The following is a 12,314-nucleotide window of genomic DNA, read 5'->3' on the forward strand; positions in this document are numbered from 1 at the left end:
GGGTTGATTGCACGGCCAACAACCCCACACTGTGATACTCATGACATGTCGTTACAGAAACAGTGAAACACTGTATTAATAATGTGATCAGCCAAAGTTAAGCAATATATGATTGTTTCAAAGATGCATTTATTTTGATGTGCATTGCAGGTTTTGGTTTTCATGTTATTCCCAATGGGGGCTTTCCACAATTTTGAGTTCCATGCCAAAATACAATTTGTAATAGGGACAAACAATAACACACAGGAAACAAGCAGAGGCAAGGGAAAACAAATTTATAGAATAAAAAACACATAAAAGAGGGACAACAAAGACAAACCAATTCCTTCCAGCGCCTCCTTGAAGTTCCTTCTTCCTTTATATGGCTCTCTCATCTGTATTATGCCAATGCCCTTTCAGTCTTTGCATGTGCTTGATTTTTCATTTACAATTTATTTGTGTTTATTGTTGTTGATCTACCTTGGGGGATGTTGTTTGTGGTGAGGGTGTGGACCTGTGTTTTATAAGGAGAGCATGTTGAGAAGAATCCCTCAGATTGGGCAGGTTTCTGACACTGTTCTTTTTTGTAACAGTCTTTTTATATGCAAGAGAAGACGTGTCCGAGGCGGCCCCTTCTTTTCACAGGTTTCGTCCGTTTAATCACCACAAGGTGGTGCATTTTCCCCCTTTTCTTTAAGAGGAAGTGCCAGTCAACCAAAGGCTGAGCAACACGTGTGTTTTCTTGGTTCATGGAGAGCAGTGATGAGGCTCTAAAGCGCTTTCTTGCCATTCTCTAAATCATCTGCATGCAACACCAATAAAAATAACATTACAAGTGTGAAATTGTGGTACAGCCTACACTCACAAGCCACTTTATTAGGTACAGCTGTGCAACTTGTGAACAAAACTAATCAGTTGAGTGTCTTTGAATGTGACATAGTTGTTGGTGCCACACGGGCTGTTGAGAGTATTTCAGAATTTGCTGATCTACTGGGTACTGTCTCTAGTGTGCAAAAAAAAGTTAGTAAAAATACCTTGTTAATGCATGGTGATGTCAGGGGGGAATGGACAGTTTTGAAATAACATAACTCAAATAATAACTTGTGACAAACAAGCAACTGCTGACACATTGCTGAACAAGCTTGAAGGAGATACATGAAGATACATGCTGAAGGCCTCACCGGGGCCACTACTGCCACTTCATTAGATGTCCTGTGTACCTATTAAAGTGGCTGGTGAGCATGTTTTTCTTTGTCATAGCTTTCAGTTGACTAATAACATCTTGAATGCATATTACCTCTTTCCTGACTACTAACCAAGGACACTTTTTTACATGCCTTTGCCTTTGTTTTCAGACGGAAAGGGCGAGCTGCCATGGACATTTTTTATTCCTGCAAGAGAAGCCCCACCTCCACCCTGAGGAGAATGTGTGTCACGGTGAGTTGAAAAGCTAGAATTAATCTACGGAAAGGAAAAAGAGTACCCTCCCCATGATGAAGTGGTCTCATCAAACCCTAAAACCTAGTGGATAAGCAGAAAGAGAGGAATGTAAAAGAAGAATTAACCTTGTCGCCTCTCTATTGTGTGTTTGTGTCTTTTGATCTGAGCCTTTTAATTAGCTTTCAAGGCTATCTTAAATTCTTCAATTCATTCACCACACAGTCCTGAAACATCAGGTGACATGTTGATCATAAGGACAAACTATATTCATGTCATTCTGCATCTACAGACCTCTACCAGATCCAGGAAGTAATCGCCACTCTGTGATACCAGAGAAAATTAGTTTACCAAAGTCTATTGATGTTACTGATGGATTGATTGATTGATTGATTGATTGATTGATTGATGTGAACAGATGTTTAGGACATGCTGAAAAAACAGTTGACATTTTTTATCATATGTATTATCATATCAGTATTTAATATATACCATCAAATTAGATTTAAAAATAAATTACTCTTAAAATTAAAACAAGATTTAGAATCTCTCTAAAAGGGAAAAAGTCTCTCCATGTGTGAGGACACACACACACACACACATACACACACACACGTGACCTCTGGCACAATAAAAAGAGAGCCGGCTCGTATCTCACCAGTAATCTCAGCCTCTCAAAGGAGACTCACTGTGGGCTGTTAATGTGCTTTGAATCCATTTGGGGTTAGGTTGCTTTCATGTGTGGCTCTTAGATGACACTTCCAAAATGGTTAGGGACAATGATGTTGGCCCACTTGTAAATAACTGGGATAAAGAGAAGAGCAGATCCCAGGATTGAAACCAGGAGGAAGGCCCAAAGAAACATTCGATCAAGAACCTGGGCTACAAACTTCCAGTCTTGTACCACCTGTGACAAAAAACAAACATAAGATGTCAGTCTAGACCCGAGTAGCAGACAATGGCATGCAAAAAATATTGTTTTTTGAACCATTTTAATTATTGTGTATGGATACAAACAAACTCACCTCTCTCACTTCATTTTCTTTAACCACATGCATGGTTATGTATCGAATAGAATCCAAAGCTGCTTGTAGGTGATGTTTTGTGTAGAGTGGGGGGGTGAGTTCAGGTACTGAATCCTTCCTCATACCCAGTCCTAATGCTCCTCCTGTCCCAGCCACTCCTGTTGCGGCGTAGCGGTCAGCGTGGCTGCGCATGCACAGCAGCTTTGGCAGCCGATGCAGGAAAATCTTCCTCACCCAGGGTGCCATGCCGTGATGTGTGGAGGAGGAGCGATGATGGATGTTGATGGCAAAAACGGTGATCACAATGGAGAGCGTGACAAAGATCATGGTGAACACCAGGTACTCGCCGATGAGAGGGATTGCCTTGGAGGAGGAAGGGATAATCTCCTCAATGACCAGGAGGAAGACAGTGAGCGACACCAGCACTGATGTGCAGAGAGAGATCTTCTCGCCGCCGTTAGACGGCAGGTAGAAGACAAGGATGGTGAGGAAGGAAAGGCCAATACATGGGATGATAAGGAAGAGGGTGTAGAAAAGAGGCAGCCTGCGGATGATGAAGAAGTAGGTGATGGTGGGGTAGGAGGAGCTTCCATCTGTCCTCACACCACGGCTGCCAGTGGCCTTTACTATCTCCCATTCACCGTTGTCAAAGTAGTCCTGTTTGTCTACATGGAAGTCCTCCAGAATGACGTCAACCTGGTAAATAAGCAGGGCAATGTTGTGCCAATCAACGATACAACGCACCAAACATATACTGAAGGGGAGAGACTCACCTGGGAGCCATCATACGTCCAGGAGCCAAACTTCATGGAACAGTTCTGGAGGTCAAATGGGAAGAAGGTGACGTCGATGGTGCAGGCAGACTTGTAATTGGCTGGTGGTGTCCATGTTACAGTTCCATCAAACTTCACGACAGCTTTGGTGACAGTTCCTTCAAAACGTCCATCTGAGCTGGTGAAAGAAGACATTTTTTTGTCTTAAAGATATAAGTTTTAGGGAAACAAGTAATGACTGCAACAGGCCATTATGTTCTGAAATCACATATTCTGCCTGCTTATCGTTGTGATCATGAGGTTTTCCATATACAAAAGCACATACTTATCATAGAGAACAATGTCAGGAAGCCAGAGCCTGTCAGAGGGGACTCTGATAGTAGTGATGCCCAGATAATCGTCAGGGTTCCATCTGAGTTTCATGTCAGTCCACTCCTACATACACAAATGATGGGAAATTCAATCAAACCTGATAGAGCTGAATCACTTAACTTGCATGTCTGAATGCTCAAAATGAAGCTGAGTAGCCACTAGCAGTAAACAACAATGTAAACACCATGTAAAACAAAACACATATACATAACCCAGTTCAGTTCAAAGGAGAGTGAGAGTGAAAGAGATTGGAGGGAAAAGAAATCTGACATTTTCACTTCACTTTGATAAATAGACATTGCTACCATGGCCAGTGTACTTCCATCAGCCTTTGTGCATGATGCAATCCATCATTGTGAAAGGGAGCAACTAACCTGAACTGCAAAGCCTGGTCTCTGGGGATAATTCATAAGATGCATGACAGACAGGGCGGCCAAGACCATGAATGAGGCTGACAAGGGACAGAAGAGGCCTGCAGAGGCAGGTGCATGGGAGCAGAGCCAAAATGACTCATATATGGTGACGGTCAGTGAAATGCCACCAGAACAGATTAAAGTAGGGTTGTCTCCAAAATCCACGTGAGCCAGATGTTATTAATATTACTTTATGGCCCTGGAAATTCACTAACAGCCATGCGGCAACATCTTTAGTGACATAACACTGGATCAGTTCTGTAGATGTGTGGCACGACTCACCTGTTTCATCCACACATTGGTTGTCATCAGCTGTTTTTTCTCATCCTAGAACAGTAAAGCAACCAGTGAAATGTGACACAACTGATTACGGAACATTCCTGTGGAGCACTAGTTTAAATTGTGTTGTGATTTTTAAGACAGTGTTTGTTTACATTTGGAGAGTAAACTGCTCAGGAACACACAGGATATCGATAATTGGCACTTTTCTGTGCTCACCACATCAACTAGCTGGGAGATGGCCAGTCCAAACTTCACACAGATGGTCTGGTTTAGGTATTCCACTGGACGAACCCATTTCTGGTAGCTTCCAAAGAGATATTTGAACAGCTTGTCCTCTGCTTTTGCATAAGATGAGAGCTTTGGAACACCTGAAAGGAGGGAAAGACAAGTTGGTTCAGGAGGAAATATGATAAATTCATATTAAAGCTGTAGTGCGTAACATTTAAATATAAACAAGGGTCCGCTACATTTAACCGAATTAGACGACGATTGCCAATCAGTGTTGAGATTCTCTGAATGACGTCACATACTTGCCATTATGTTCGTGTGTGGATACTCGGCGTTGCACAACACTTTATCTGTTGTGGAAACGTCTGCAGAGAAGAAACCGTCGTTCTGTGTGGTTTCACAACACCATACGGAGCCAAACACGACGTGGCAAGTTTCACCGTTAACTTCGGGAGCTTCCAGCTATACTTTCGCTTTGTTGTGAAACCCCACTAGACGACGGTTGATTACTTCTGTTTAAAATACGAACTGAAGGCGACAGCGTCGTTTAATGCAAGTATATAATGTATAAATATTGTCTTCTAAGAGCATAGCACACCCTTACAGTGGCTGCCTAAAGCCCAGTCAAACCCATGTATTGCTCCACTGGAGCGGAGCTCGGCCCCCTCTTTTGCCGAGCGTATTGATCGCATTTGGACTTACACACAATTTCCTTTCATTGTTCTTTGAATCATTCACCAACACGGTTATTAACTCAATTTATGGATGGACTGTGGCTGGAAATCTACCTCAAGGCTGACCACAAATGTGTGGTGTCACCCTTTCGGTGTGTGTGGATCAATAAAAACAAGGCTGCAACAACCTCAATCGATGACCCTGCAATCAGCAAACTCATCATCATCTCGTCAGTGTCTCCACTCACTAGTACCAGCGTTCTGCTTGGCTGAGAATTCTTCTGGACTCAACAATAAGTCTGTTTTAGAGTAGGATAAATTATAGAAGTCTGACGTTTGTGTAGATGTTAAACACAGCAATATGTAAGGAGTTTCCTGCAGGTGTTGCAGTGAGAGCTGGAGAGAGACCTGAACTACACAGTTGGACTGTTTTCACGCTGAGTTCTGCATGAATGCCACCTCTTATAAATGTGTTAGTGCATGATGTGCAGTCGCTGGTTCCTTGTATGCTTGATGATCTGGATTGGGCTCGTTTGTCATCTATAGATCATGTTGATATAAGTTGCAGGCACAGATCCGTGCCGCAGGTGCACCCTTGGTAAATTGCCATGGGAATAATACACAACTCCTTATATGGACATCCTGGGGTTGTAGGTCACATATTCAGGCTTTAAAAAAATGAGTTTTCTTCTCGTCTTCTTATGTGTTGTTGAGTCAAAGTAATGATTCATTTTATGTCGCATTAGTGATAGTAGTGATATAAAGTAGCGAGAATCGTGCAGAAATCACAACATTTTTATTTTTGTTCATAAATCGAGCCAAGCTAACTCTGAACTGTGACGTATTTCCAAACTTCACAAATTGAATCCGACTTCAAAAAGTCCTTTTGTTCAGGTGTGTTTATATAGTTGAAAAAAATAACTTCTTTATCAGATTGCTTATAGGCTGTGTGGAAAAAAAGAATATAAAGCACTCTATATTGTACATTCTTATAGCCTATACGTTTTAACGTAGTAATGGGAAAGAGCAGCCTAAACGCTCTGTGTTAATACTGTATTTGTGTTTGTTGCCTGTTTGTTAGTATTACTTTAACAGCAGGCTTATACAGTAATCAAATTAAGTTAAGAGAAATAATCAATTTGATTGGTATTGTAAGCATTAGATGTTTCAAATGTCTTGTATGTACATTATGCTTATTTCAGACCATAACAAACACAAACTCTCAGTAATTGAAGACTGTACTTGTGGAGATAAATTTTGACCAGAACCATTTTTTTCCTGTTTCAACCCAGCAAGTTACAGAGGTCATAATTCCTCTGCTCGACTACTGCTTGGCACGAAACAGTGAAAGCACTGAAAGAGAGTTTGGACGGAGATGGGATCATAGGGGGTTGCTTTTACCACTATTGCAAGGTTAGTATTCCTTCCGTGTGAATTGTTAGGAGCAAAATGAACAGTTGGTAGTGGATGAGACATTTGGATAGACTGTGTAACATTAAAAATCTGTGTTTCCTCTCCAAGGGGGGCTGTGACTCTCCAAGTCATGAGAAAATGCCCCAAAAAAAATGTTTTAAACTGGCTGTTATTTTCATTTAAATTTCAGATTTAGCTAGAAAAAATGCTGAAAACCTTATGGATAAAATAAGAACAGCAGTCAAAATGTATACAACATTGGTCAAGTCATTTTGTATAATTTTTTATGTTATATCAATGTCTTTATCTGTATATTAAGTTCAAATTCTATGTAGTTTTAGAAATGTTCTGCATTGAAGTCCTTCTCACTTTCTGTACAAGCTCCATTATCGTCCATGTTGCTAAGATCATCAACACTGAACATAAGGTAGGTCGTCACCATTAAACTGTACATTTTGTTTGGCTCCAACCTGGCAGGCAATCGTCACTCTTCACTAGAGTCTTACTTATCTCACAGTATGTCCTCAGTCATATTAAACCCATTCTATCCCCTGTCCTTGTCAAACTTACGCAGTGAGTGGCACAGGTGGCAGCAGCACAGCAACGGCAGCAGCAGCAGCAGTGCGAGGAAGGTGGCTGCCCCTCCTGCTCCCAGCATCATATCAGAGGTGGCACCGGATCCACACAGCTGGTCCCTCAGGCATCACAGCACTGAAAATAAACGGTAAAAATAAATAAATCCCTGTTTACCCTTGTGGAAAATTCATTCAATCACAGCTGAGGATGTCACAGAGATTTTGCTAATCTATGGCAAGGTAGCGCAAGCAAATACACACCTGTTCTAGGTCTCTCCCATCAACACACAGTCCAGACTAGAGCAGCAGTGATGGTGAGGCACTGGGTAATCCTGGTGACAGCGATAGTGCAGCTTTGTCTCGCCTCCATTCCATGCAGTTTCAGTCTCTTGCCTCATACAGCTGCTGCTTCACTCTCCCACTGCTGCCTCCAGTTGTGCACAGGCAAACACATCCTCCTCTTCCTCCTCTTCCTCCTCCTCCTCCTTCACAGAGCCCACCCCATATCCCCCCAAACACCACCACCATTATCTCCACCACCACCTTCTTTCCCTCCTCTTCTCTGGCTGCAGCGGAGACGCTGTGATGAAGAGAGCTGGATCAGAACACGACAAGGGCAGCTGTGCCTCCGACACGCCGTGATTCTGCCTCACATTCTCTCATCACTTTGTTTAGCTGTTGTCCACAGCCACAGCCACATGAGATGCTGCTGTTGCATCGCTGCCATGGCGACAGCCGGCGATGTTGTAGCCAAGGATGAAAGGAAAAAAAAAAAAAATCAATACCCAGCTTATGTTGAAAAATCCCACGTTGACGGTTCTGACCCTTGCAGCAATGTGTAATTAATTGTTCTTTTAAATCTGTAATGTGACGCAGCTACAGTCAAACACATGTGCATCTCCTATTTATCGTATGGTCACCGGTTTTGTAAAGTTTCATCAAACTGTTCTTATTTTCTTTTATCTAGCGTAATGTGCGTGAGAGACTATACTTTGGCACGAAGCAGATACAGTAAACCCTCAACCCCATCCGGTATGACGCGTGTTTTAATTGACTTTTCATAGACAACAACATAAACATTGACTCATAGAGTCGAGAAATGAATTGAATAGATTCCTGCGAAAATTGCATGAAGTCAAAAGTAAACAGTGAGACAAACATGTCACCTAAAGTATGCAGCTGGCAAATTGAAAAACAAATCACTGTAAGTGTAAATAATGAGGAAAACATTTAATTAGAAAAACCACAGGGTCATGTTTACGTTTACTCAGATAGAAATGCAAACATTGTTATTATCATGACCCTTGATTTTTTTGGCCTTTCAGATATCGCTTGGACTTGGATTACTTGTATTTGTCTTGCATGTATGGGTGTATTATTATTTAAGTTTTTCATCACTGTGTGTGTGTTGTTGACTTTACTTTCTATTTCTTTGAGTATTCTTGCCTGTGTCTGTTACTGATTACCCTCACATGTGTTTGATGACTTACACCTGTTTCTTGTTTTCTCAGTTCACTTTATATGCTTCACTCTCCTGTCACTTCCGGCCAGATTGTCTTGTTTGGGCCTCATGTTCCTTAGAGTGTGCGTGTGTGTTTTTCAGTTTTGTTTTGGTTTCTAAGTTTTTGACTCTTTGCCTGAATGTCTGCCTTTTGTTTTGTTTTAACATGTACATTTACTGTCAGGTTTCCACACATCTCATGTTTCACCTGTGCCTCGTTGTTTTCCCTCATAGTCTGCGGCTCTTCCTCTTTTTTGGCCGATCTCTGTTTGGTGCATAGTTTCAGCAGTTTTAAATGTTTTTTGACCTGCATTTTGGCCTGTCTATATTGAATTTATTTGCCGTGAAGCAATTTTATTTGCAATAAAAGGGCTTATATCTGTGGCAGTGACTGAGAACAAGGGTGAAGACTGTCGTGGACCAAAGCCAAATCTGATAGCAGCAGAGTTCACAATACATTCCGTGTGTAGCAGTCTATTCAATATTTACTCTTCCACGTTAGCACATCAAAGTATGCAGATAAGCATATCTGACTGTGATCTTTAGCCCAATGAACTATGCATTTATTATTTAATATGAAAAATCGAGCAAATAAAGCTGAGCTGCGTCACTTTATGATCATGTGAATGATGCTTCACCTCTTATCATTTAATGTTGATATAGAGCAAATATGACCGGACACAGCAGGAGTGCTTTTTCATAACTACCCTACAATTTAACATTATCAGGGTTTTTATTTTCCCTGAATAATCAGAATCAGCTTTATTGGCCAAGTTTGAGCGCACGACAAGGACAATAAACACACAGCAGACCGACAATAAGTCAACAAACTGACAAATGAGTTAAGGGGCTTGATCTGTTTTTAATTATATATAATATATATTTAAACTTTACAATTGTTAGATGTTGAAGAATAGATGCTGCAGAACAGATGGTCATAATTCTAAAATAATGTGGACTTTTCTCCAATGTGTCTTGTAATCATTTCTGTTTTAATGCAGCTTAACAAAAACAAAAAACATTAGTTTGAATTGGAGCTTGTGACTGGCAACTGTACAGAAAAATCCACAAGGATTAAACCTGTTAGCCCGGTCTGGAGCAGGATAACGGCACAGAATAAATCTCCATGGCAACTTGTGCACCACTGCTTTTGTGAAACCAAGCTAATTGAGCCTACATACCTGTGAAATCTGATCTGCTAACTCTGTTTTGTGAAAACGACCCTTATGGGTCCAAAAGTCTCTTGGTTAAAGTGCGTAGTGACCCGTGCTTAAACTCCTCCTCTGTGGGTTACATAGAGCTTTATGAAGCATGTTTTATTTCCTGTGTGGACGAACTCTAGATGTCTCACTATGGTAAGTGTGCTTAACAATGCTTGACTATAGAAGCAGCCTATTCTCTAGCCTGGAATCAACTAAAGTGGGCCATTGTGGTAGTTCATAAATGTTGTCTTTCTTGTTTGTGGTGTGTTATAAGGAATCAGTGCAGCATGCGCTGGAAGGCAGGCAGGTGGGATCGACTCTCACGGGATAATAGTGGTTGAGCATACATCAGTAATGAATACAAATGCGTTGACAACTAATATGAGTGCCTCATAAGCCACAACCACAAACTGTGCACTAAAGTGTAGGGTTATGTCTTAAAATCATGGCCACTGTCTGCCTGCTAATACATAATGTTATTATTGTTATATTGCATTGTTTGTGCAAATCTGAACCTGAACAAGTGTTGATTGATGATGTAAATTCTTCATACAGATTTAAAACCTTGGCTTGATGTAAAACAGAGGTTAGATCAGCGTTTATTCACGTCGTGATGAAGTGTTTTTAACCTCGTTACCTAATTTTACATTCTCGTTGTTTAAGGTGCGGCTGATCTGTTGCTGCAGTGCCTTGCTCCTGCTCACCCTCATGCCCGGAGTCTGTCAAGCTGGAAACATCCTGGTCTTTCCCATAGAAGGCAGCCACTGGATAAACATGGAAATCATGCTTCAAGCTTTGCATGCGAGAGGCCACAATTTAACTGTTCTGCGATCGAGCAAAAGCTGGTATGTCAAGGGTAATTCTTCTTATTACAATACCATCAATGTCCAAGTGGAGAAGAGCATAAATCAGGAGGTCATCACAGATGTTCTGGCCGTAGTACTTGAATATGAAAAAGGGACGCTTCCCTGGTTTAACTTTCTCTCCGTCAATATAGGAATGATTGGCACATTCATTGACATTCACAGAATAGCGAGTGGATTTGTATCAGCAATGATCGATGACCAAGGTCTGATAAGAACCATAAAGGACAGCAAATTTGACCTTATGCTCACTGACCCAGCCTGGGCAAGTGGAGCCATTTTAGCTAAATACTTAAACCTTCCTTTGGTTTATAATGTCCGCTGGCTGCTTGCTGTAGACGCTCAGTTTGCAATCGCTCCCTCACCGCTATCGTATGTTCCTACTGTAGGATCTGGCAACACTGATAAAATGAACTTTCTTCAAAGAGTTAAAAACATGCTGATACATCTCGTAACCCAATCACAAACCTATTTGGTGAGTGAGCTAGCATATCAGGAGACAGTTGACAAATATCTTGGGCCTGGTAATAGCTTACACCAGCTAATACTAAATGCAGACATCTGGCTGATGAGAACTGACTTTATTTTTGATTATCCGCGCCCAACTCTGCCTAATGTTGTGTACATGGGGGGGTTTCAATGTAAACCTGCGAAACCACTCCCTGAACATCTGGAGGAGTTTGTGCAGAGTTCTGGAGAGCATGGCTTCATCATCATGTCTCTGGGGACTTTTGTGAGTGAACTTCCTCCTGACATGACAAGTGAGATCGCTTCAGCTTTTGCTAAATTACCACAGAAAGTCATCTGGAAGCATAAAGGTACACGACCAGCCACTCTGGGCAACAACACTCTGCTAGTGGACTGGATGCCACAGAATGACCTCCTGGGACACCCAAAGATTAAACTATTTGTGGCTCATGGAGGAACGAACGGAGTCCAAGAAGCTTTGTATCATGGAGTCCCAGTTGTGGGACTGCCTGTGTTTTTTGACCAGTATGACAACCTGCTCCGTCTGAGAGACAGAGGTGCAGCTAAGACTCTTACATTAGCCACAATGAACAAAGACAGTTTCCTAGAAGCAATTGAGGAAGTCCTGAAGGATCCGTCCTACAGGACGAACATGCAGAGGCTCTCCAGGCTGCACAGGGATAAGCCAATGAAACCGATGGATACTGCCATCTTCTGGATAGAGTTTGTCATGAGACACAAAGGTGCACCTCACCTCAGAGCGCAGTCCTACAGACTACCATGGTATTCCTACCACTCTGTGGATGTGTTTTTGTTCCTATCTGGAGCTGTCCTACTTGTGCTTTTCACTGTTTTCATCTTGATGAGGTGTTTGTATACTGCAGTGTGTAAACCCAAAGTGAAAAAAGAGTAACAAGAAATTAAAAACAGATAGACATGAAGAAAAGGTTGTCAAGGTTTTTGTTTCATGTTATATTCTTGAATATACATAGTTAAGTAACATGTGTAACTGGTTTTCCCTTTCACCTTTCAGTCTGTGGTTCTGTCACAGATTTGTTCCTGTTAAAAGGGAGTGTTTTTTTCTCTGCTTGCTCATTGTGTGATTTGTT

At 41.6% G+C, this 12,314-nt stretch overlaps 2 protein-coding genes across 4 annotated transcripts; one reads left to right on the forward strand and one right to left on the reverse strand.

The window, feature by feature from the left end:
• Positions 1-112: 112 nt before the first annotated feature.
• Positions 113-7,615, reverse strand: chrna5 (cholinergic receptor, nicotinic, alpha 5). 3 transcript variants are annotated; one of them, XM_044030481.1, is made up of 8 exons: positions 7,433-7,615; positions 7,167-7,307; positions 4,498-4,649; positions 4,282-4,326; positions 3,540-3,649; positions 3,215-3,392; positions 2,442-3,137; positions 113-2,323 (listed from the first exon to the last, which is right to left on the reverse strand). In XM_044030481.1, exons 2-8 carry the CDS (start codon positions 7,255-7,257, stop codon positions 2,165-2,167), a joined length of 1,431 nt encoding a protein of 476 aa, XP_043886416.1. In that variant the 5' UTR covers positions 7,258-7,307; positions 7,433-7,615; the 3' UTR covers positions 113-2,164. The 3 variants fall into 3 exon arrangements, with proteins under 3 accessions (XP_043886416.1, XP_043886417.1, XP_043886418.1); XM_044030482.1 differs by lacking the exon at positions 4,282-4,326; XM_044030483.1 differs by lacking the exons at positions 7,167-7,307; positions 7,433-7,615 and having other exon boundaries at positions 4,434-4,566.
• Positions 7,616-9,947: 2,332 nt separating this feature from the next.
• Positions 9,948-12,294, forward strand: LOC122772429 (UDP-glucuronosyltransferase 2C1-like). The gene is made up of 2 exons (XM_044030479.1): positions 9,948-10,027; positions 10,538-12,294. The coding sequence occupies exons 1-2, from the start codon at positions 9,977-9,979 to the stop codon at positions 12,116-12,118; spliced, it is 1,632 nt and encodes a 543-aa protein (XP_043886414.1). The 5' UTR covers positions 9,948-9,976; the 3' UTR covers positions 12,119-12,294.
• Positions 12,295-12,314: the final 20 nt, after the last annotated feature.

The sequence above is a fragment of the Solea senegalensis genome, linkage group LG7 (assembly GCF_019176455.1).
Source record: "Solea senegalensis isolate Sse05_10M linkage group LG7, IFAPA_SoseM_1, whole genome shotgun sequence".
Lineage (NCBI taxonomy): Eukaryota > Metazoa > Chordata > Actinopteri > Pleuronectiformes > Soleidae > Solea > Solea senegalensis.